Consider the following 24,188-nt stretch of genomic DNA (forward strand, 5'->3'; position numbering starts at 1 on the left):
GAAGACCTAATTTTTCAGAACAGCCAAATCAGTTTCAAATGTGACACGGCTGGTCCCTACAGAATTGGAACCAGAACCCACGTATCTGAGCTCCCTCTCAGTGATTTTCCCCTTTACCATTCTTTCTTCTAGAACACTTTTTACTTATGTGAGTTTTTAAACTTACAGCTGAGACATTACATTTAATTATATTTCAAACCGCTTTTGCCACAATTGTAGACTATCATGTTTTTATTCAATCCCAACTCTGTCTCATGTTAGTTATTCCACATAAATGATATCTAAGACTTGTGAGTATGTCTTCCATATCTTCTTCCAAATAAGTGAAAAAAATTTGACTAGGATATAACCAAATGCATAATCCTATGACATCATCACAATAAGCCAGAAAAAAAATCCTGCAGGCACTATTAAAAACTCTCTATTGCCACCTGGTGGCGGTAATTGCAGATTTCAGGGGCAAGTTAAACGTTTCCAACCTCTGATGCTAAAATGCACACTTGAATCAGCATGGGCTAAACAGTGGTCTCCATAGGGCTGTAAAAAAAAATAATTCACTGGAGGTCAGTTTGGTATAAAAATATTAAGGTTACTATTTATATTTAAATAATTATGAAAGGATAGTTGCAAAAGGCATATATTTCTAGTAACCATTTTCTGCTTGCCAAAGACAGCCTGTTTAAACTGTTCTAGCTGTTTTTAGGTACCTATTTGCATTTACCTTAATAATATTCATATGATGTGATATCTTGATTTCTCAGCTGTAGGCATTACAATTAAATTTCCACTATGTTAGATGATAAAAATTGAGTTTTTTTTCACAACTTCCTTCACTGAATATACCTATATTTCTTATGTTTCCATTGTCCTCCCTTCACGGCTATAGCATAGTTTTGTTTACAGCAGAGTTCACCGTTTCAGTATGTTGTCCAGAGCTCTATTAACAGCTGAGTAATGTATGTTACTTTTCCTGTCCCCTCAACCCCCAGAGTTAGAAGATGTCTTTTTCTCCCCTTGCTTGGTTTTTTAAGTACATACCACTGAATCAAGCTCAAGTATTCCCTATTTCTCAGAACAGTCGAGTGACAGGATGCCTAATTCACATCAGATATTGTAACAACTTCACTGTCTTGGTGACATCTCTACCAGGACCTCCCTGCCTCTCCTAAATCGAGCCATTTTTTTTCCCCTCTGAAACAACAAAGATCTATCTAGACTTAAGTCTACATTTTTACTTCATTGATGCTTTGGCTGAATATTGATTCTAGGTTGGAAATAAATGTTATTCAGAATTTTGAAGGCATTTTTTTCTGTTGTCTCTGAGTTTCCAGTGTTGCTGTCAAGTATTAAGCCATTCATATTCTAGATACTTTTTAAGGAATCAGTGTTTCCCCCTTTTTGAAAGCTCTTAGGGTCTTCTCTTTACCCATAGTATTCAAAATAGACCTGCCCTGTGTGGGTCTGTTTCATCCATTTTGCTGGCACCCAGTGGTCCTTTCAATCATAAAAATTGTATTTTTCCATTATGACTATTTGAATATTTCATGAATATTTCTTGAACATTTGATATATTCTCTTCTGTTTTCTCTATTCTTTTTCTGAATCTCTTACTATTTTTATAATATTGTTTCATCCTTTTTTGTCTACTAAATTTTCCACTTATATTTTTATATCTTTGTAGTTTACATTTGAGCTTTATATATTTATTTTATGTCATATTTTATATTTATATATTTTCTGTTTTTGCCTTCCTGTTTCTCTTTTATAGAATGCTATTTGTATTTCATGAATGCAATTTCTTTGTTTACCTCTCTGAATATATTAATGATATTTTCTCCTTGCATAGTCTCTGTTTCCTGAAAGTTGCTGTTTCTTTTTCTTTGTTTGGGACTCTCTTTTTTATGTCTGAGGCTTTCTTCAGATATCCAGGAGTCTTTGGTTGTCTGCACATATTTAAGGCAGTGAAAAGCTGCTTAGAAGCTCTCCACATGTGTTTTGGGACTTATTGTTGGATGCGGACTTCATGTAGTATCATCTTACTGGGGCTTTTTTTGAGAAAATTCTAATATCAGTTTCAACCTTTTCTCTTGTGCTGATTGAACTCTCCAGGAAAGAGTCTCCTGGTCTCCTGCGTGCTGACCCCTGAAGGGCATAGACCTGGCTACCTGTCAGGTGGCGCAGAAGCCAGGGCTCCCAACAGTCAGCATATAAATGTTCACTCAAGGCCCCTATTTTCCTCGTGACATCCTCCCCAACCTGGGACTGTGTCTGGTTCTCCTGACCCTTTGTCTTACCATGTCTAAGGATTATACTTCTGTTTGTGGTGGAGGAGCAGTAGCATCCATGTGGAGCTGAGGAAGAAATTTGGGGATTTAATTGCTTTCTAAGCAATTTTTTCTTACCCCATCTATTCAGCATTTTAAAAACTTTGAAGGCTGCTGCTGTGTAAATTGGATTGTTTATTGGCTCTTCTCACTACTGATTTAGGATTCAGCTTCTGTGGGAAAACTGAGTCCTTTTTTCACCCATTCTTTTACTTTCCAGCTTCCAAAATGATTTTGTGGTCATCTGTTCTCTTGATGTTTACATAATTGCAGTTACGATTTTAAAAGTCTATTTGTTCTTGTTATAATGGAGATTCAGAATAGAGTGGAGGCATGAAGGACTTTTCAATCTGCCATCTTAATTTACCTTTTCACTTTTTTAAAAAAGAAATGTGTTAATCTTTACTAATAATTAATGCATGGATTGACCTTGGTGCCTTCATGGTCCATCTGTTGAATGATGTAAGTAAAAAGGGGAGGTGAGGATGGAAGCCCCAGAGTGTGCAGAGGTATCAGGACATGGGCTCCCTGTCCTCTTTGCATACATGTTGACTTTACACATGCTGGGTTAAATGAATAACAGAATATGTTATTTGGTTTTACTCAAATCAGCCTTCCCATAATGTACATATGGTTTTTGATGATTTCTATAAGAAAATGCTCTCTGTAAAGAAATCACAGAATGAAAAAAATATATATGTGAACAGCAAGAAAATGTAAGGGGGGATACTTTCCTTCCTCCTGGTATGAATTCTTCATGAAGCTCTAATCAGTAATAAACTGAACGACACAGAGGAGTGGGCAACAAAGTTGAGATTATAGATAAGACTCTCTGTAATAGGATTTATATCCACTGTAGTTAATAAATAATTATATTCCATATTGTGAATTAGGTATCAGTTTATACAGTAATGGTATGATGAATAGAAAGATATTTAAAATTTAGCCTTCAAGACGTGAAGACTCTTCATAAAAACTTAATTTTTTCCAGTGTTGAAAAATCATAATTATATCCACGATTTACTTACAAAATTTTATTACCCTAAATGTTAAATATGCAGATGCTTCCTTTGTACTTTCTCAGTGAAGAGAAAAAAAAACACAAATATGCATGCCATTGAGAAAAATCTTGTTTTTTCTATAGTGGTAAAAATGACTGAGACCATATATAGGTATATACTAGATTTGTCTGTCTAGCAGCATGATAAATCAGATTCCCTGTTAAACAAAATGCAGTTTAAAATGTTAAAAATCATCTTTAAAATGCATCACTAAAGTGATACAAAAGTAGGGAATCTGCATTGACCCCGAGTGAAGTGCAAGTAGGCATTTTAAGTTAAGTGAGTGAAAAGCCAGCTTTTGACCTGAGAATTACAGTTTATCCTGTTGCAAGGAGAGCTTGGAATGGAAGATAATGCCCAAGGCCAACTGTGTGGGGGCATACAGGAAAACACTCATAAAGCTGATATCCTTTGATGAAGCAGACAGCAAGGAAATGCCATGATAACAAGGAAAAAATAATGTCACCTGAAAACTTGTAACTATAAGCATTTTTTTTTTAGCATAAATTGGTGTTGTGTGCTAAAAGAAAAACAGTAATGTAATTGAAAACTCTTACAAGCAGCTGCAACCCAGGACTTAAAGAATCCCCATAGAAATTTCAAAGAAAATTAGCATTTCAATGTTTAAAGCACAAAACACACCAAAAAATAAGGCAACAAAAAGAGAACCAGCAGAAAACAAAAATAGGTCAAAGAGAGAGACTGACAAGGACTTCAGACACTAGAGCTATTAGATAGAGACACAAAATATTAGTAAATTTATTTATGATTGATGAAATTAGAAAAGGTATTGGATATATGAGTACAGATAAAGAGATTATAAAAATTACCAAAAGAGAGACAAAGAATTTATAGAAATCAAAATTTTAATAACTGAATTTAAAAACTCAATGGATGGGTAAAACAACAAAATAGGCATAGCTGAAGAGAAAATTAATAAACTGGAAAATAAATCTGAAGTTATTACTCGTAATTCAGTTCAGCAAAACACAGAAAATGAAAAATTTAAAAAAATGTTAAGAAGCTTAGAAGATAAAGTGAGAAATTGTAACATGTTTAATTGGAGACTTAGAACAAGAGAACAAAGAGAAGTAGTATGAGGCAACTGAATATTGAAAAATAATCCCTGAGAATTCTGAAAAATTGTTTGAAAAGACCAATACTTAGATCAGGAGGAATATGCAGTTAGGTATATCAAAGTGAACTCTGGAACACACAAACACACACACACACGCACACACACAAACAATCACACACACACGCATGCACAAACACACACACACACACGCACACACACACACACACAAACACACACGCACACACGTACACACACACCTTTAAAGCAATCAAAGAGAAAAGAATGCCTGCAAAGGAATTATAATTTGACTGATAGCTGGCTTACTTCTCAGTGGGAAAAAGAAAGCCAAAAGTCAGCAGAAATATATCCCAATGTGCAAAGAAAAAAATAATGGACAATCTAGCACTTTATAGCCATGAAAATATATTTCAAGAATTATAAAGGCCTTTCTTTCAAACAGAAAATGAAAGTTAAACACCAAAAGGCACTCTCTGAAGTACATGCAAAAGATTTATTCAGGCAGAAGGATCATAACCCCAGATGGGAGGTCTGAGAAACAAGAATCAGTGGTGAACAAAGATATTAATAAAAATGTGCATAACCCTACAAAGCATTAATTTAAAAAATAAAATTTATAGGAGAATAATAGACTAGAACTAAAAATTGAAAAATAGTAGCATGTAAATAGAAAGGGATGGTCTGAGTTAAAATGTCCTTAGGTCTTTGTTCTTTTCAGGAAGAAGAAAATAAATGGATAATTTTTATATTTTTATGTATTAAATATACACAGTATTATGGACTGAATTGTTTCCCCTGATATTTATATGATAAAGTACTAACCCCCAATGTGACTGTGTTTGGAGATAGGGCCTTTGCAGAGGTACTTAAGGCTAAATGATGGAAGGGTCATAATCCAATAGGACTGGTGTTATTAAAATGAGAGGAAAATAAACTAGAGATCTCTCTGTCTACTTAAATATGCACAGAGGAAAGGCCATGTGAAGACACAGTGAGAATATGCCATCTACTAGCCAGGAAGAGAGGCCTCATCAGAAACTAACCATGATGGCACCTCAATCTTGTACTTCTAGCCTATTAAACTGTGAGAAAATAAATTTCTGTAGTTTAAGCAACCCAGTATGTGGTATTTTTTTATGGCATCTCTAGCTGCCTACTAACATGGTAAAATGGTCAGGACAACTAAAGTAACAGACATAAAGAATAGAACAGAACATTTGTGTGTGTGTGTGTGTGTGTGTGTGTGTGTGTGTGTGTGTGTGTGTGTGTGTAGGATGAAATAAAAAAAGAAAATAACTTCAAAAGAATGCAGGAAAGAAATGGAAAGAATATTTGGGAAAAATAAACAGTTGACAGTAGAAATTATTCTAGATATATAATAATGCAAAAAATTTAAATGAATCAAACTTGTCAGGTAAATAAAGAAATTTTCTATCCTAATAAAAGCACTAAAACCAGCAGAATATTTTTTGCAGGAGACACACCTAAAATATAAGGACACAGAAGTATTGAAAGTGAAATGGTAGAAGAAATACCAGGTAAATACTAGAGTGAACAAGGCTGATATTGCTACATTATCATCAGACAAATAAACACTAAGACAAAATAAAAGAAAATCACTGTAGATGAAGAGATGCACTACAAAGTGAAGAAAAATTAATTAATTAATTGAAAACCACAACTAAACAAACTTCACCTAACAGAGTTTTGGAAAACATTGCACCCAATAAGCTGAAAATATACAACTTGTTTTAAGCACAATAAAAATATATTTATCACAGTTGACCATGTGCTGGCTCATAAAGTTACCTCAGCAAGTCTTGAAGAACTGATATACAGACCACAGTTTCTGACCAAAGTAAAATGAAATTAGAAATCAAAAAGAAAACAACAAATAGCTACAAAAGCCTCATTTATTTCAAATTTTAAAACACAAGTCTAAGCAGCTGTTGGGTCAAAAAATCTAACATCGTGTAAATCAGAAAACACAAAGAACTGAAAAATATGGAATATAGCTAAAGTAAAAGAAAATTATCCTGAGTTAGACTGTCTATAATCAAGAAGACTGTGAATAACAAATGCTGGTGAGGGTGTGGAGAGAAGGGAATGCTCCTGTACTGTTGGTGGGACTGTAAATTAGTACAACCACTATGGAAAATAGAATGGAGGTTTCTCAAACAACTATAGATAGATCTTCCATATGATCCAGCAATCCCACTTCTGGGTATGTACCCAGAGGAATGGAAGTCATCACGTTGAAGAAATACCTGCACTCCCATGTTCATCACAGCTCTTTTTATAATAGCCAAGACGTGGATCAACTTAAATGTCCATTGGTGAATGATTGGATAAGGAAACTGCGGTATATATACGCCGTGGAATACTACTCTGCCATAATAAAGAATGAAATTCTCCCATTTGCAACAACATGGATGAGCTTAGAGAAACTTATGTTGAGTGAAATAAGCAAAGCACAGAGGGATAAATACCGCATGTGTTCACTCATAAGTGGGAGCTAAGAGAGAAAGAATGAAGGAAAGAAAGACCACAGTGGTGTGCTGGACTTGCAGAGGGAGAGAACACGCCTTGGTATACAAAGAGGAGTGGGGGGAAAATGGGGAGAGGGAGGGAGGTTGGGGATAATTGGGTGGGGACACAGGGTGCAAACACAATTTGTGTTAATGGGCATGCTGCCAGTATGGTTCTGGCCTTCATATCTTGGGCATGAGGGATAACAATCAGCTCTGTATCTCATGAATATTCACAACCAATGAAAAAAATAGATAAATAAAAGACAATTCTCCTTAAATCCTTATTTTGGAAGAGAAAAAAGCTCAAAAATTATATGGTAAATGTCTAATTTCAAAAGCTAACAAAAGAGCTAAAATAAAGTAGATAGAACAAAGTAATAAGGAAAGGCAACTAATAAAGTAGAATACTCACAAAATAGAGAGGATCAAAAGAATCAGAAGTTGGTTCTTTGAAAAGAATTGTAGGACTAATATATTAGACATTTTTGAAAGATTATTTGAAAAAATTTAAAAGCACAAGTAAAAATACTGGAAATAAAAAGAAATAGAAATGTGAATACTGTAGAAATTAAATAGATAATAAAAGGATATTATGACAGCTATAAAAATGTAACATCAGGGGAAGAGGAGGAGTGCATGAAGGTGGGAGAAACCGCGATGAGAGAAAGAAAAAGCTGCTCGGAGTGTTTTGGGTTGCGGCAGCTTTAAGGCTCCAGCAGCTGAGCACATGGAGCAGGAGCCGCAGCTGTGCCCTTCAGATGGAGTTACTTGGAGGCTGCAGGGGAGAAGAGAGCCTTGGTGGCCCCCAGGACAGCAAGATCACTAATAGGGTTCCCATGGATCCACGCAGGAGTGAGGAATCAGAACAGCTATAAAAGGGGAGCCATTCAGAGGCTGGTGAGTCATCACAAGGGACCTACGCAGGGCCCATCCCATGGGAAGTGTTTGCAGCATAGGCAGTGGGGGAGATGGGCCCTCCCGCAGAACACTGGGAAACAGCAAGGACAGCCTATCTGCTCCCCAGTCAGTGCAGGACAACTCAGAGGAGACTGGGCAGGAATTGCATGGGGTGCAGTTTGATGAAAAAATTCAGGCCCAGTTCAGAGTTTCTACACAAACAGGTATACCCGGTTTCTGGAGAGCTGCAAGTACCTATAAGGTCAAACATTAAGCCCTGAGCTACACAAAAAGCCTTTCCTAGGGAAACAGCAGCAAAGCAGCAATTTAGCTCAATCACAGAGTTCAAGTACTGGTCCCCACAAGAAGTTCCCCCATTTTAGAAGTATGCAAAGGACAAAAAATTAGTTCTGGCCGAGGCACCCCACCAGCACCTTGGAGCCCACCAGGGGACATGAGGCATGGATCTGGGGACTGGACACCATTCTCACATCCAGGCATACCACTGGTGCCTCGGGGCCTGCCTGGGGACCCGAGGATGGAGAAGGGCCTGGACCCCTCTCCCAAAACCAGGCACACTGCGCCAACACCTTGCTTGGGGCCTGTCTGAGGACCCGAGGCATGGAGAAAGGGACCAGAACCCCCTCCCACAACCAGGCACACCATGCCAGCTCTTCAGGGCCTGCCCGGGGACCCAAGGTATGGAGCCAGGGACCAGACACTCCTCACAACTAAGCACACCACCAGCACCAAGGAGCATGCCAAAAACATCACCTCCACGTGGGTGGCCCACCACAGCCACCATAATAACCATGGCTGCCACAAAAGCAGCTAGACACCACAACCACCATGCAGATGGTCCTCCAGCCACTGGAGTGCATTGACACAAGGAGAGTCACCAGCAGAGATAAAGAAGAGGATCTCTCTCTCCACAAATCCCATTTCAGAGTGACAGAAAAAGCATCTGCTCTATGATAATATTGGGGGACCTGATCACACTTCTCAGCATTGGACAGATAATCTAGGCAACAAATCAACAGAGTAACCATTATTCTTTCAGAAGGAGAGAATAAATCTTGGGTAATTAGAGGGGGGTAAGGGGGAGGGGGAGGGATAGGGAGAGATTGGTTGAGGGGCATAAAGAATAATTATGATTTATAACAATATATATGCTAGGAATATTGATTTGATCAACATATCTCAATGTTGAACCCCCCAAATATGTGTAATCAATTTTGATTCAATAAAAATTTTAAAAAATAAAATAAAAAATTTTTGAACGACAGCACACTGTACCCCACAAAAATGTACAAGTGTCAAAAAAAAAAGGATATTATAAACCACCATACACAACTAAATTTGAGATGTAGTGCATAAATTCCTAGAAAAATACAATTAATTCAAAGAGAAATAGAAAGTCGGAATAATCCTAAAGCCAGGAAAGTAGTGGAATAATGTCTAAGTACATATGCCTTCCACTTTCTCCCTTCCTGGTTCTGCTACCTGGAGTACAGAGCGGACGGAGGGAGGTGGGGCAGCCATCGTGGACCACAGGTTCAGGAGCTGAGGACGGCAGAGCAGACATAGAAAGAGTCAGGGGCTCATGATTGTGAAGCCACCATACCAGTCTATTTCTATCTTGTTGAAACTTTTGCTATTTTGGGTTTTTGTTGTGGTGGCCAATCCCACACCCTAACTAGCACAGGTGATAAAACCGAGACGAAAACAAGAGAATGATTAACACAAAATTTTGTACTGTGGCTATCCTGGTAAGAGGTTGGAGGGACTGTGTGAGGAAGGGAAATGGAATCAGAGAAAAGCTCATGGAGATTTCCAGAAATTGTTCTATTTCTTAAGCAGGGGGGTGGTACTGTACACTGTTTTATCCATTTCATTTTTCTATAAAATATTCAGTTACATTTTATAAATGTATATATGTATGAAATATTTCATTACCAAAATATACTAAAAAAATTAGGGGGCAAAGTAAACATATTCCTTTTTTAGAAAATACTACTGGAAGATGCATACAAAAACATTGCTGAGGATTTCAAGAAACAGAGTATATTATTTAAATAAATTATGTAGTGTGTGAGGTTTATTGTGCAGTTAAAGTACAATTAGGTTTATTGTACGGTTAGATGAATGTTTCCAGCATAGCTGAGCTTATACTATTTGCTAGATACATTTCACTAACATAAAATGTGAAGAACTACACCTTTGTAATTCATATAATAAAGATGTATGGGAAAAAGGTATCATCAATAGTCAATAAATTCTTAAATAACAAAATGTTTTGTAAGAACACAACTACGTATGGCCATCAATGGAGCTGGAACCTTGAATGCAATAAAGATCAGAATCTGGAGCAAGGTCATTTTATGGTTGTGCTTCCATAAACATTTTCCATAAACCTCAGGATTTGGCTGGATGAATAAAAGGAGACACCTAGGTGAGGACTGAGCAGCACTAATTGCCTTTGTCACCCAATTTCACTCAGTCTAAGAAAAAGGAAGAGTAATCAAAAAGAACCAGCTTTTGCTTGTAGTACCTATGTGATCTAAGCTAAAATACATTTTTTTTTTCAGTTTTGATCTAGGGACCAGATAGTCTAGAATTGATGTGTCCTTATTTGGCAGAACTAATGTCCCTAGTTTCTGATATTATGAACAATGTTTATTACTGTACACACAAGACTCTTTGAGTTCTTGGAGCACATTAAAAAGTGTTGTCTTGTAAAACTTGATTTTCAATGATAAGGATTTTCACCCCCATATTAAACAACACCTAAATAAAATCAAGATGCAATTTGCTCAAGGATATTTTTTTCTTTGAACTTCTTCCTTTGGGGAACTACAAATTATACTAAATAGATGAAAAACAATTATCTCATATTTTTCATTAAAAGCATACTGATTTTCCAATTTCTTTCATTTGAAGATGGCTGGAGGTTTAGAAATTGAGCTGATGTTGAAGATGATGGGTACTCAGTAGTCCCTCAGATTCCAGGAACTGATTTAGGAGTATTTGTTCATAAGAGTCACATTTCTAGGCTACGTATCTAAGAAGAAGATGTTTTCCATGAGTCACCAACCCATCTTCTCACTATAGTCCTTGTCCCACATATTAACATGGCTCTCTATTCCTAACTAGAATTAAGCTGATGTAAAATTCTGGGGTATCTCTTTGAATGATACCAATGCTTGTAGGGGAGGGAAGGAACTGGTAACTTGATTTTTCCTTTGATATCTACAAATGGATTTTTGGATACCTGGAACTCATTACTCCTGGAAACCATGTGAGTGATGGTTGATTTCTCAACTGCCCCACTGGAACCTGACAAATATATCCCCTCATGTACTGTCAGTGTCCTTTTTGGGTCTTTTCTTCCCAGTTCCTTTTCTTCCCTAAAAATATTTCAGCTACTTTTAGTGAGTAGTGTGGGATTTATGAACTAAGTACCTACCCATCACTTTTATTCTGGGCATGCGTAGAGAGCCATGTTAATGTCTGGACCATGGACTGTAGTGAGAAGATAACTTGGTGAGTCATGGAAAACATCTCTTTTTTTAGATATGCAGCATAGAAATGTGACTTTTATAAATGAATACTCCTAAATCAGTTCCTGGTATCTAAGGGACTACTGAGTGTCAATTGTCTTCAACACCAGCAGCAGCAACAGCAAAATTATCAACATTATTATCTATATGAAAACTTTACAGTTGTACTAATAGGAATTTTAGGGCTGACAAATTTTAGTTCCAAATGATTTTTTATCTTTCCATACCAAATTATATTAATTAGGTCCATAGATTTATCTTTAAATCTTTATCAATTTGCTTCCTTTCTTGTTATAGTTTATATACAACATGAGTTATTTTAATCTAAGTGTAATTATTTGAGAAAATGCTACTGAATTTATTCCCTCAGAAAATAACTATTAGACACTTATTCTATGGCTGTCACCGTTCTAGATATTTGAGATACATATTAAATGGACAAAAATCTCTTCCCCTGTGGATTTCACATTTTAGTGGAAAAAACTGACAATAAGGGCCGGCCCGGTGGCGCACTGCTACAGTGCGCCGCTTGGGAGTGCGGCGGCGCTCCCGCCGAGGGTTCGGATCCCACATACAGACCGGTTCCCACTCACTGGCTGAGCGAGGTACGGGCACAACACCGAGGGTTGCGATTCCGTTGCCGGTCCCGGTCCGGTACGGGCATGACACTGAGGGTTGCGATCCGTTGCCGGACACGAAAAAAAAGACAAAAGGAAAAAAAAAAACTGACAATAAACAAAACAAATAAAAATTAAGCAAATTATAAAGTTTGTAAAAAGGTAATATATGCTTTGGAAAAAGTAGGGTAGGGTCAGGGGGATTAGGAGAAATATGGGATATGTTGCCTGCAATGAAATAGGGAGGTTGGGGTAGGCCTCATTGAGAAGATAATATTTGAGCAAGTGTTAAATATATATATTTCTTAACCAATATTACTATGCTCACTAAATTCAGAATTTATTTGAGAGTCAATTCTCATTTTTTTCTATTTATTGGGAACTTTCTGCTTATTACATACTAAATTTTATATGGATCAGTGTGTATATAATTGCCCTTGAAAAACAATATTGTAATTCTAAAAAATCAAGTAAGCTCACCAATCATCTTGGATTGTATTAGTTAAGAGATTTTAGTTAAATTTTAAAAATCCTTAATTTTGTACTAAAGAAATGGTGATTCAAATGAATAAAATTGTAATAATTTTCACTAAAAATCCAATTTAATTATTTTTTTTTTTTTGCAGAAACACAGAAACATGGTACACATTATCAAAAAACTAAGCCCTTCATTTTCTTTCTCTTCTTTGAAATTTATTTTAAACCACTCTCCCTCAATAGGCAGTAATATTTGGATCTTTTTTGATTCATAGGTCAAATTCAAAGCCAAACTACACAAGATTTATTTTAGCTCAATAGAAAGCCCCACCCACTTCAAGAAGAAAGCAGACTTCACAAATATAAATATTGCTTCTGTTTTATAGCCATATGAGGTAGGTAAAGATTCTTCCATATAATCAATTAGTGTTAAGTGATCTAGAGTAAATCCAGCAAAGACCAGGTGCAGTTTATTATAATTGCAACATGAACTATACAGTATGTTTATTCCTGAAAAGAAATCTATAATTGTTAAAAATCAAAACTTACATTAAATGTACAATTTATAAAATAATGCTTTCACGCAATCCCTTATAAAGAACATTTTTGTAGAGCAAAAAGTTGTTCCTTAATTTTTTATATATATAAGGCTGAATTTTATACATTGGGTTCTAGAAAGACCATTGAATCAGCATTCAGATGCCTTGCTCTCCTCTCCTAAAATCAGAAATTAATCTTTATTGCCTAAAATGCACCCAAATTGTCTTACTTATCGAAAACTTATTCCTCACTCTGTGCTCCCCATCCTAATCAATGACATCAGAATCTGCCTTTCCCTAGTGTAGAGCAGTGGAGGCAGCTTTACACTTTTCTTTTGTTCACCCCAACATCTGACGAATCAGAAAGCTCAGTTAGGTCCACACCTTCATGCCCTTCACTTTGTTACCAGAGTGAGCTTCCCAAAGGCACAGCTTACCATGCTGACCCCCAGCTTCAAGCTTTCTGTTTCCAGTAAGATAGACTTCTTGCGATACATGAAGAACTATTTCTACCCTGGCCCAACCTATCGAACCATTCATTTCACTCATTACAACAGTTCATCTCTAGCACGTCCACTGGAGAGATTTTCTGAAAAAGCCCTGGTTTGTACATTATTGGGTCTTTGAATTAGTTGTATTATCTGATTGATTAGAATACCTTTTTCTTTTTCTACTCTTTGCATTCATTCATTCATTCATTTATACAGATAAATATCGATTGAATGCCTACTCTGTGTCAGGCAACAGAAAGTGCTAGGGTCTAGAATGGTGACAAAGTAGACATGTCCCTGCACTTGTGGATCCCGCACCTTCTGCTTGCATTCACTATCATCTTTCCAGACTCAAAAGCCCAGAATGAACTAATTGCACCTGCTTCTGGAAGCCTTGGCCTCATAAATGCTTTTGTTGTGGTATTTAATGTCAGACATTTTCTTTAAATCAATATTCAACACTAGAATCTGAGCTGCTTACAAGAAGAACCAGATCTTTTTATCAATAAGTCTTCCTACCATCCCTAGGAGTATTGCTCAAATCAATTTGAAAGGCCTTAACCCAAAGTTTAGGAATCATGCCAGAAAACTAGGTTTCTGAAGATGACCAAAAGAAAGTTCCTGAGTGCACGTATACTGTCTCTGTTTAGGCTTGCCAATTTCACAATAGATTTTAAAGCCCATTTTTAATGTATTATTCTATAACATACCTGGCATACTGTTCATTTTCTGTGTTTTAAAAGAATTACTTCTAACCCTAAAGAAGATAATGTTTTCATAAATATATATGTAATTCCCTTCTTTAAAAATCCTTAATGTACACTCTAGCTAATTGCTTAAACCTTTTTGTATTTACTTTCGTTTTACATAGAAATTGCTCTGTCCTTGAAGATTTCTGTAAATAACAGAGTGTTTTCTTTTTCCCATTGAGCTGCATGCTAATGCATTATAGCCTGAGGAAGGAACATATGTCCTACTCTCCTATTCCTAATGCCATGGTTACTTTAATGCTAATTCTATGCAGGATTATTTTTCGTTGGTCTCAAGATATATTGCTCCCAGTGCAACCTAGTATAGTATTTTTATATTGATTTATTCTGGGGAAATAAATTCTCTGGGATAGTTTACAAAGTTGTCCTTCCTTCAATATCTAGATGACTACAAGAACTCCTCCACCTATGTATGACAGAAGAAACATAAATTCTGCATTGAATTTTTTAGTGGCAACGGGAACACTAAAGATAACTGGACATGCAATTACATGAATAGGAGTTGATTTAAGTTCATAACGTGGAAGAAATGAGGATGTTCCTAATAAACATCAGGCTTTTAGTTCGCAAGGTTTTAATAAAAAATGAAACAATATTCTGAGAGTAGAATTAAATTTCTTTAGACTACATTGGCTAACTGCTATCACTATGATTCCAGTAAAAGGATAAATAATGATACCAATTTTCAGATTCTAAAATGGTTCCTCTCTGGATGTTGATTTCAGTTTATCCATGAAGGCTTTTCAAGCCATCACACCATACTTTGACTTAGTCAAGCAAAATAATTTATAGACAAGGAAGCAAGGAACAGGTAACAAAATGCATACATATCTAACTGCAGTTCTAATATAATTTCCTGTATAATTATTTAGAAAGAATCGAATTTAGTGTACCTTTTCCAACTCCATTTCGCTTGAAATTTTCCCTGCATCATTACTGTATCTGAAAAATAAATTGACCCAGTTTATAATATTATTAAAATGTAATTTGGAAAACTCTAATTAAAATGTCAATATTCTTTACCCTTCAACTGGTTTTGTGTTCTCTTGCCTCTCGTTTGTTTCATGTACATTAACAATTCCTGAAAAACATTAAATAAAATAAAATAATTTAAATAAAGGGTTATCATTGGGTTATATGTGTGTGTATGAGAAAATGGAAACATTACTGGAAACTGAAAATAAACAAATTCACCTTGTGCTGCCATAACATTCATCTTAACAAAGTATTTTGTAAACACAAATATACACTGATATAACATTGTCTTAACAAAGTATTTTATAAGCACAAATATACACTCTATTTTTTCACTTTATCAGAGCAGTCATCAGAGCCAAAAATAACCACAGTAAAATTTGATGGTGTATCCAGATATAATGTAGAAATTATAGATTCTTAATATTATGCAGGAAAGTCATTTCAGGGCAAGAAGGAGCAAGCTGGTGGTCTACTGATAAAGACATAAGAGAACATGCCATGGAACTGGCTGGAGGATAGAAAAGGCATTCTTCAACTTTTTGCCAGAAAATATAAATTCGATAATTAAGGTAAAATATTTGTGTAATATGATTCCTTTGTATAACTAATGGAAACAATATAAAGAGGAAAGTTAAATTCACATTATGCAGGTATGGACACTTAATTAAAAATATAACCCAGAATTCTTGAGTGTATGCCTATTGCCCAAATGACAATGACCCCACTGTGGCCATATCAACATGCAATACCATCAATTTCCAGTCCAAGGTTGGAAGATCCATTGAAATAAGTCATCTGAGTGGTCTCGACTTCTGCTTCAGCACTGATGAGCTGCTGTGCCAAAGCCTCCACAATGGGCATCACCATGGCAGCAGTAGAGGTGTTGCTAAGCCACATAGACAAAAAGGCAGTGCTGCTCATGAGCCCCAACGTCAGCCTGAAATGAGAGAGCCTTTAGTGTGCAGCTGTGCTCTCTAACTTAGCTCTGTGTTATTTCACTGTAAAGGGTATTGTATATGAGTGAGGAATTAAGTTTTTTTAAAACATAGAAGATTAAGGTTCTGCCCAGATGATGAACTTCAAGTACAGTTATAGCCAGGAAGAAATCAAAGTGACACATTTAAGAGTGGACTTCTTAAGGGATCTGCTCCCAGGGAACCATAAGAATCTTCTCTCCCAAAAGAAGAAAAATGATTAAATATATAACCAAAATGCAAGTTGGAATATGGCATAACAGCTTGTAGTAGTACACCAATATTTGAATGCTCTTTACAGATGATCACTCACCTTCAAATATTAGTAAAATAAAAGTACAATCAACTTTTTAGCTTAGGGTCCATTATTTTATATCTCCATTTATTTGAATATGTGCCAAAGAGGTACAAAGGCAGAGAGATTAATATTTATAAATCTTCTTTATACTTGATCACTATTCTTTAGGTTCAGTGTATGGTGGGTAGATAAAATGGTTAAAATTACTTGCTAAATGAGGTTTCAGAATTTTCTGTAGATTCTATTATTTATGCTCTCCTGGCTCTGATATTCCTTCCATTGTCAAAAACTGGACATATTACATTGTCTTGTCTTACAAATAGAGTAGTTCTTCTCCTTTAAAAATAACTTACCTAAGACAACAGGATTTTAAACCATGTCTATAAGCTTTCAAAATCACACTTGGGAAAAAGCATGATTTATTTTGAGTAGGAGGCTCTAGAAAATCATTCAGAAGCACATCTTCCCATACTGAGCAATTTATGAAATTTTCTGATTCCTTTTAAAATAGATTTACAAGAACAATTCCACACTGTGTTTCAAAGTCAGATAAAATGAATATTTTCTATGTGTAAAATAAAATAAAAGAAAACCTTTTAGAAGTCAACTTTAATGAGAAATGATACATTTTAAAATTTCTTTTTTATTAATTTTTTAATTGATACATATTGGTTGCCCATATTTATGGAGTACAGTTATATTTCAATACATATATACAATGTGTGATGATCAAATCATGGTAATTAGCATATCCATCACTGTAAAAATTTATCATTTCTTTGTGGTGAGAGCATTTAAGCTCCTCTTTCTAGCCATTTGAAAGCATACAATAAATTATTGCTATTTATTGATGCCTAGCACTATGTGCACTACTAGAACTTATTTTTCCTATTTAGCTGTAATTTTGTATGCATTCCCCAACCTCTCCCTGTCCCCCCTCTCATTCTTCTTCACAGCCTCCAGTGATCACAATTCTACTCTCTTCTTCTATAAACTCAACTTAGTTTTTTAGTTCCCACATATGAGTGAGAACATGTGGTATTTAACTTTCTGTGCCTGACTTATGTCACTTAACATGTCTTCCAGGCTAATAAAAAGAAAACTAGAAACACTTTTAACTTAAGGCATCAGCAAGACATGAAATCTTCCTATAAAAAAAGGTTGGTATGGTGAAAATGCCTTAAACTGAAAAGCCACTTAGTGGCTCTATGGACAGAACTTTTGCCTCATTGTGCAGTGCATTACCCCATACCCTGAGGTCAGTGAACAAGATGGTCAAGGAAAAGGGATACATTTCTATCACATCCCAAGAGGCATGGAGCGTCATTTCATTTTAAGAGTGAAATGTCTCAAATACATATATATTATAAAATTTTTAAGTAACATAAAATTTTGAAACATTTGTCTCATCTGAGTCATTAATTTTTTTTGTATTTAGAAAAACAATTTGTGAAATTATAAACACAGACGTGGCTATGTATGCCTTTGAATGAATTATGCAACAGAAGTTAATGTTCTTATTTTCAGTGAAAGATGAGGAGGGAGGAACCACTTAAGGATTTAAAGCAAAATGTCATTATGCAAATGATTATGACACTGTAAATTTTCTTTAGCTTGCATTCATGTTCTTAATAAGAGGTGGAATAAAGCCAAATAATCAATTAATTTAATGGAAGAAAAATATTTACTTCATTAGGAGAAAATGAGCCAAATGAATGATTTTACATTCAATGGATGAAATGTCTTAATTGATTGTTTCATTTTGCAACAGTTGATTTAGGAAGAAAAATGTTCACCTTGGAATTTTTCTGCACACATTTGTATTTTGTCAGTAACATCTTTGTCTTTGGTTCTTAACATCCTCCCTGATGATAAAGTATGCTCTTGAACAAGTCTTGAATGTTTAATCAGCCAAATGAAAAAGATAGGACTGAAATCTGCTCTGCAGTCTGTCAAGCTTGTCTATTGAGGTTCAAGGCTTCTCTCAGCTTTGACTCCTACAGTACATAAAAGGTGACGGAATTGTGTGCACTTTTCCCAATCTCCCTGTAGTTAGACTTGCAATGAAAGGAAAGGTGTTTTTTTTTTTTTTTTCATTCTACAACTCAAACACACCTTATATCACTTTCATATTTGAGAGGGGGGAAAAAGCCATGAATTATACTGTGATACAAACGATTCCCTGGATGTACATTACTTATTTGATTATTTGCTCTGCATGCAAACAGTCTTTCAGAACGTAAACTGGAAGCAGTACACGCAGTACCTACCATGCTGGGTCCACACCCACCATCATCACCATTCTCAGAGCAATCCTCTTGTGCAAATTCCATTTTTCTATTGATGTTGCTAAACAAATAACTCCAATTAGGAGGAGGTGAAAATCTTTGAAATAAGCAGATGCCACCTGAAATTACAATTAGACCATGATTATTTACATTAGTGGGGGGAAAATAACATTGCACAAGAAAGACATTATTACGCTGCTAACTTTGACCTTCAATTATATAATCTTTCTACTTTGTTGAGAGAAATGCAGATGTGTTTGAACACAAATTTAAATATGTTCTATATTTTTACCCAGAAACAGTGTTAAGGAAAAATACACAGGAAAAAAAGAGTTTGCACAAAAATGGGTTATTAAATAGCTGATTAGCATCAGGCAAGTGCCTTCTATGCCCTAATTTCTCCATCAAAATGGGGTTAGTTAGTTTATGTTCTGATGGTAGAATAACAATGACTGGATTTGGGAAGTAATGAATCAAGTTTCAACTTGCCAATATCTTCATCACAACCCATTATGCCATAACTGCAGAATCACTCCCTTGTATTTTGAATGGTTTTACCCTGAAAATTATTAATTGTAAAACAAATACCTTTGAATAAGGGCCAACATTTTAAACCATTTTCAGTTCACACCATTCAGAGATTAGTACAGTGTCCAGACACTTGGAGCAACCATTTGCAGCAGTATTACCCAAATAATGCTCTGAAACATGTTAGGTACATAAACTTTTCTTTAAAAAAAGAATTGTGTGGTCAATTAAATTTAGAAAACATAAAATTTTGAAATACTAGAATTTTCTGTAGGTCTTCTCAAAATCTTTAAATAATTGTATATTATCTATAGTGTCATTTTCAAAGAGTGGGATATCGTTTGCTGCATATTTTTCAGATGTATTTAATCATAAGAATATTTAGTTGGAGCACTTCATGAGACTGATAGACAGGAGAACTGACTTTAGGAAATGCTTGGCTAAACTGAAACACAAATCTGTGCTGAAAAGAGAGGATTGTAAGCAGAAATACTCCTTTACAAAAATCAAATACAGCCCAACAGAAGAAATGGAATGCTGGAACAAAATTATTCTAATGTTACAAAACCATGGAGGAAAAGGAAAATCAATTCTGATGACAATTTTGCTATTTTCAATTATACCTGCATTTTTAACATATCATACTGAGCTTGGCTTGGTTTCAATAAAAAACAAAAATTGATTGTTACCCTTGGAATTAAAAGTAGACAAGTAGACACCTTCTTTATACTTTATGAAATATTAATTTGTGATGTTTTTTAAAATTTACATTTATCTCTTTGTATTTAGTAGTGATTGGGTAATAGAAAATAAATAATCATACCAATTTTCTTATTATTTTACTAATGACTCTAACGTTGAAAAAGAATCTGACATGCACGGAAAATGTTATAGGCACAGATTATGCAGAAATAAACGTCTGATGTGTTTTTCCCTTTTTGTATCTCTTCGGTTCTCAGATATCAGTCCTTTCTAAATAGATCCTGCTATTTTTCCATATCTCAAAGCTCTGTTCTCTTCATAGCATATCACATTACGTAAATACTGTTTGTTTGCCTGTTTGTTACCTGTTTTCTCTATTATACTATACATTCCATGAGGATCAGGACTGTGTTTTACTAACGATTGCATGTTTGGCACCTAGCACAGACAGCTCTGACACAGATTAGGAGCTCAGTAAATAGTATTGTATGAGTAAGGGAAGAAGTGACGGAGACATGAATAAGCTATGGTCTCTGAGCTCCTAAATCCCAATTCCCTACACTCTGTTCCCAACCACCTTCCCTCCTAACTCTCTTAACCCTTATGCTCAATACGAATATTTAAAATTTTAAATTTCCTAGTGTTTCCAGACTTGTGGATCTTTTTTTTTTTTTTCCCTCCCTGGTTCTATTCCTGCCTCTTTGAATTTTTCTTCTTGGCCTACTTTGAAAAATAGTTTTCCTCTGCCCTTGTCTTAAATACTGGTATTCCGCAGAGTTCTGTTTAATAGCCTTTTTGTTTTATATTCCAATGGCTGAATCTTAAGGATGAAACTTCTGTCTTTATGGAACTAAAATAATGTCTGGTGCATACATAGTGGGCTCTTAATACATATTTGTTGGATGAATGTTGAATACACCAAGATCCTTATATCCAGACAGATAAGTCTTCTGAGATCCACACTGCTATATCCACCTGGACAATTTCATCTGAATTTCCCACTAACATCTAAAACCTTGACATATCCAAAATGATGTTTCTCATCTTCTCACTCTCCATCCTTCAGAAATGTCCTTCCTCTTGTACCCCCTTTTGTGGTGAATGAAACTTCCATCTATCTATTAAGTCGCCCAAGCCAGAAACCGGTCAGTCAGCCATGGTTCCTTTTTTACTTCCAGTATGTGTGTATTAGTCACCAAATCCTATTACTTATAGACGCCTTATATCTTTGAAATTTGTCCAATTTTTTTCTATTCACACATTGCTACCTTAATTAAGGTACTCACCAGTACGATCTGTTTTTTCCTTGTCTACTCTCTACCACTGTCATAGTCACTTTTCTAAAGTGTAAATCTGATCACATGATTGGACTTCCTATACTTATTCAGTGAATCTCACAGCTTTTAAGACCAAATTCAATATTCTCAATATGTTGTACGAGACCTTTCATCATCTGGTCCCATTTCACCTCTCCAAGCTTAGTCCTTTACTGCTCCACCCCACTTCTCTGTATGTGTGTGTAGTTTCCCAAACTCAGAAATGCTTCATTGCTTGCTTGTAATTAAGCCTGGAATGACCTTTTCCCTTTGCCTTGATTACTTCTAATCTTCCTTCATGGATTAATTCAGATGTCCGTTCTTCCAAGATGCCTTCCCAGAAACCCCAAACTGGGTTGTATGGTATTTCCCTTTGTTATAGTCATCTTGATCGATACAGTGATCATTTCTTCATTTTACTATCCCCTTCATTAGGCTAGATATATTCCGAAGGCAAAATGTGTCTTACTGATCATTGTATTTTCAGACTTAGCACATGCCTGGCACATACTGGCACTTAATAGATTTTGAATTAATAAGTCCCTAGACTCAGGAGCTTACAAGTTATTAGATGAGCAAAAACAAGTTAAGGAGTGCAAGCATAGCTGAGGTTCAAAGAGTAAGTGCAATAAGTTACAATGTTTTCCTAGGGGGATTGGGAAAATCTTCTTACATAACCCAATATTCAAATTGATTACTAAAAGATAAAAAGATATTTGAGTTTTTCCTCTGCCCTTATCTTTTTTGAAATTTTGCGCATGGAAATAAGCCCCACTGACTGCTATGGTCTGCATGTTGGTGTCCCTCCAAAATTTATATGTTGGAACCTAAAATGAATGTAATATGTTGGTTCCACCCTCATGAATGGGATTAGAGCCCTTCTAAAACAGGCTTGAGGGAACTCCCTTGCCCCTTCTACCATGTGAGGATGCAGCAACAAGGCATCATCTACAGAGAAGAGAGTGAGCCCTCACCTAGTACGAAATCTGCCAGAGCTTTGATCTAGGACTTCTGAGACCCCAGAACTGTGAGTAATAAATTTCTGTTGCTTATACACGACCCAGTTTAAGGTATTTTGTTATAGCAGCCCAAACACACTAAGATACTGACCCTATTTCACCAATACCCTAAAAACTAAATGAGAAAAGAAATGCAGAAGTACTTTAAAAATACAGAGGAAAACACAAAAGCAAACCATAATTAGTAAGGGATGAAACATAGAAAGAAATCCAGGAACATGAGATGTTCTTGTTAAAACCTATTTAGGTTATATGAAGAGTTATCAGACTTTGTAAAGGGCCAGATAGTAAATATTCCAGATTTTGTGGGTTATATGGTCTCTATTACTCTGCTCTGTTGTTGTAGCACAAAAGAGCCAAAAGCAATATATTAATGAATGTCCATGGTTGTGTTCCAGTAAAACATTATTTTAAAAGTTAGGCAGTGGGCTGGATTTGGTCCTCAGGCCCATAGTTTTTGCATCTCTAAATAGACCATGCAAACAAACTATGATCTGAAGTCTAAATAAAATTAGTTGTTAAACCTAGGGAGAAATTTTCACATTCTCTGTTTTTCATTGATTACCCATTCTTTGGTACTAGTCAGAGTCAGTATATTTGTGGAAGAACATTAGCCACAGGCAGATGTGTTTGTTTATGGCCTACTTGTCCAGGAGGTATTAATAGGTACCATTGGTTTATAAATGACACTGATAAATCTATTTTTGAGGCAAAATTGATATATCAATTATAATTCCTAATGAAATTTAAAGTCTATTTGCAAGATCAAGGTAGTTATATTTCTGTCTCAAAGTGGAATTTCATCAAAAAACATGAACTTCTACAATCAGAGCACGTGGGTTCTTTCTTGGCTATGTAATTTGCCAGTTAAGCAACTTTTCTACAAATCAACAAAAAGTTGTAAGAGTTAAATAATAGCTCACATCAAGTTTTTGAATTAAATGAGATAATTTCTTTTAAAAAAGGTGCTTGGTTAGTTACAATGCATATGACTATAAAGCCTAATTTTTTTAAGTATTTACTTTTGTTGTTGTTTTGCTAAATGCAAAGGTCAATTTCCTCAACAACTTTTTCTTCTCACTTTCTTTGACTAGAATTTTCTCTCTCACTGACCTGTTGATGTTGTAGTTATCCAGAGCTCATCTTTTTGTCCCCTTTGGTTTTCTACTTTTGCTCACTTTCTAAGAGATCTCATCAAGTCCTAGGGCTTTAAATACCATTTATATGCTGATGACTCAGGTCTATAAAAAATTTTACATATATAAATATGAAAATACACATAAATACACTTTCAATAATGATAATATTGATATCTGTTTTGGAATATCAAATTGGGCATACTCTACTACTTAGCATTTTAGGTTTAATTCAATGGATATCAGAAAATATTGATTTGTTGATATTCTTCAAGTACAGTAACATGCTCAGTAAGATATAGGTATTTAGCATTGGCTTAATAAATAGGCAAAGTAAGCTTAAAACTATGGTGGCCAAAGACAGAGGTGCTTAGTACTCTAAGCTTAGATGAGGAAATCAATAACACATTATCCTACTTTTGAGATGTGAGATTCAAAGATGCTGCAATAGGCTAGAATGATAGTTTAAAACTCTCAAAACAAACTTCAACTGTGAATATGAAAACTCATAAGAATGCTTATATGATACGTTGTTCAACATACTTGTATATTATTTAATGTGAGTGTTAAAACAGCCCACGGGTTG

At 35.4% G+C, this 24,188-nt stretch overlaps 1 protein-coding gene across 1 annotated transcript in view; it reads right to left on the reverse strand.

Annotated features, from left to right (window-relative positions):
- The window catches only part of SLC13A1 (solute carrier family 13 (sodium/sulfate symporter), member 1), an 86,261-nt gene that overhangs the window by 37,306 nt on the left and 24,767 nt on the right, over positions 1 to 24,188 (reverse strand). Inside the window, exons 3-6 of the mRNA XM_008587913.1 lie at positions 18,884 to 19,020; positions 16,091 to 16,278; positions 15,387 to 15,444; positions 15,257 to 15,305 (exon numbers count right to left, since the gene is read on the reverse strand). Of these exons, the coding sequence (XP_008586135.1) occupies positions 15,257 to 15,305; positions 15,387 to 15,444; positions 16,091 to 16,278; positions 18,884 to 19,020 (432 nt within the window). The remainder of the gene's footprint in view (positions 1 to 15,256; positions 15,306 to 15,386; positions 15,445 to 16,090; positions 16,279 to 18,883; positions 19,021 to 24,188) is intronic.

Source organism: Galeopterus variegatus, unplaced genomic scaffold (assembly GCF_000696425.1).
Source record: "Galeopterus variegatus unplaced genomic scaffold, G_variegatus-3.0.2 Scaffold120, whole genome shotgun sequence".
NCBI classification, from domain to species: Eukaryota; Metazoa; Chordata; class Mammalia; order Dermoptera; family Cynocephalidae; genus Galeopterus; species Galeopterus variegatus.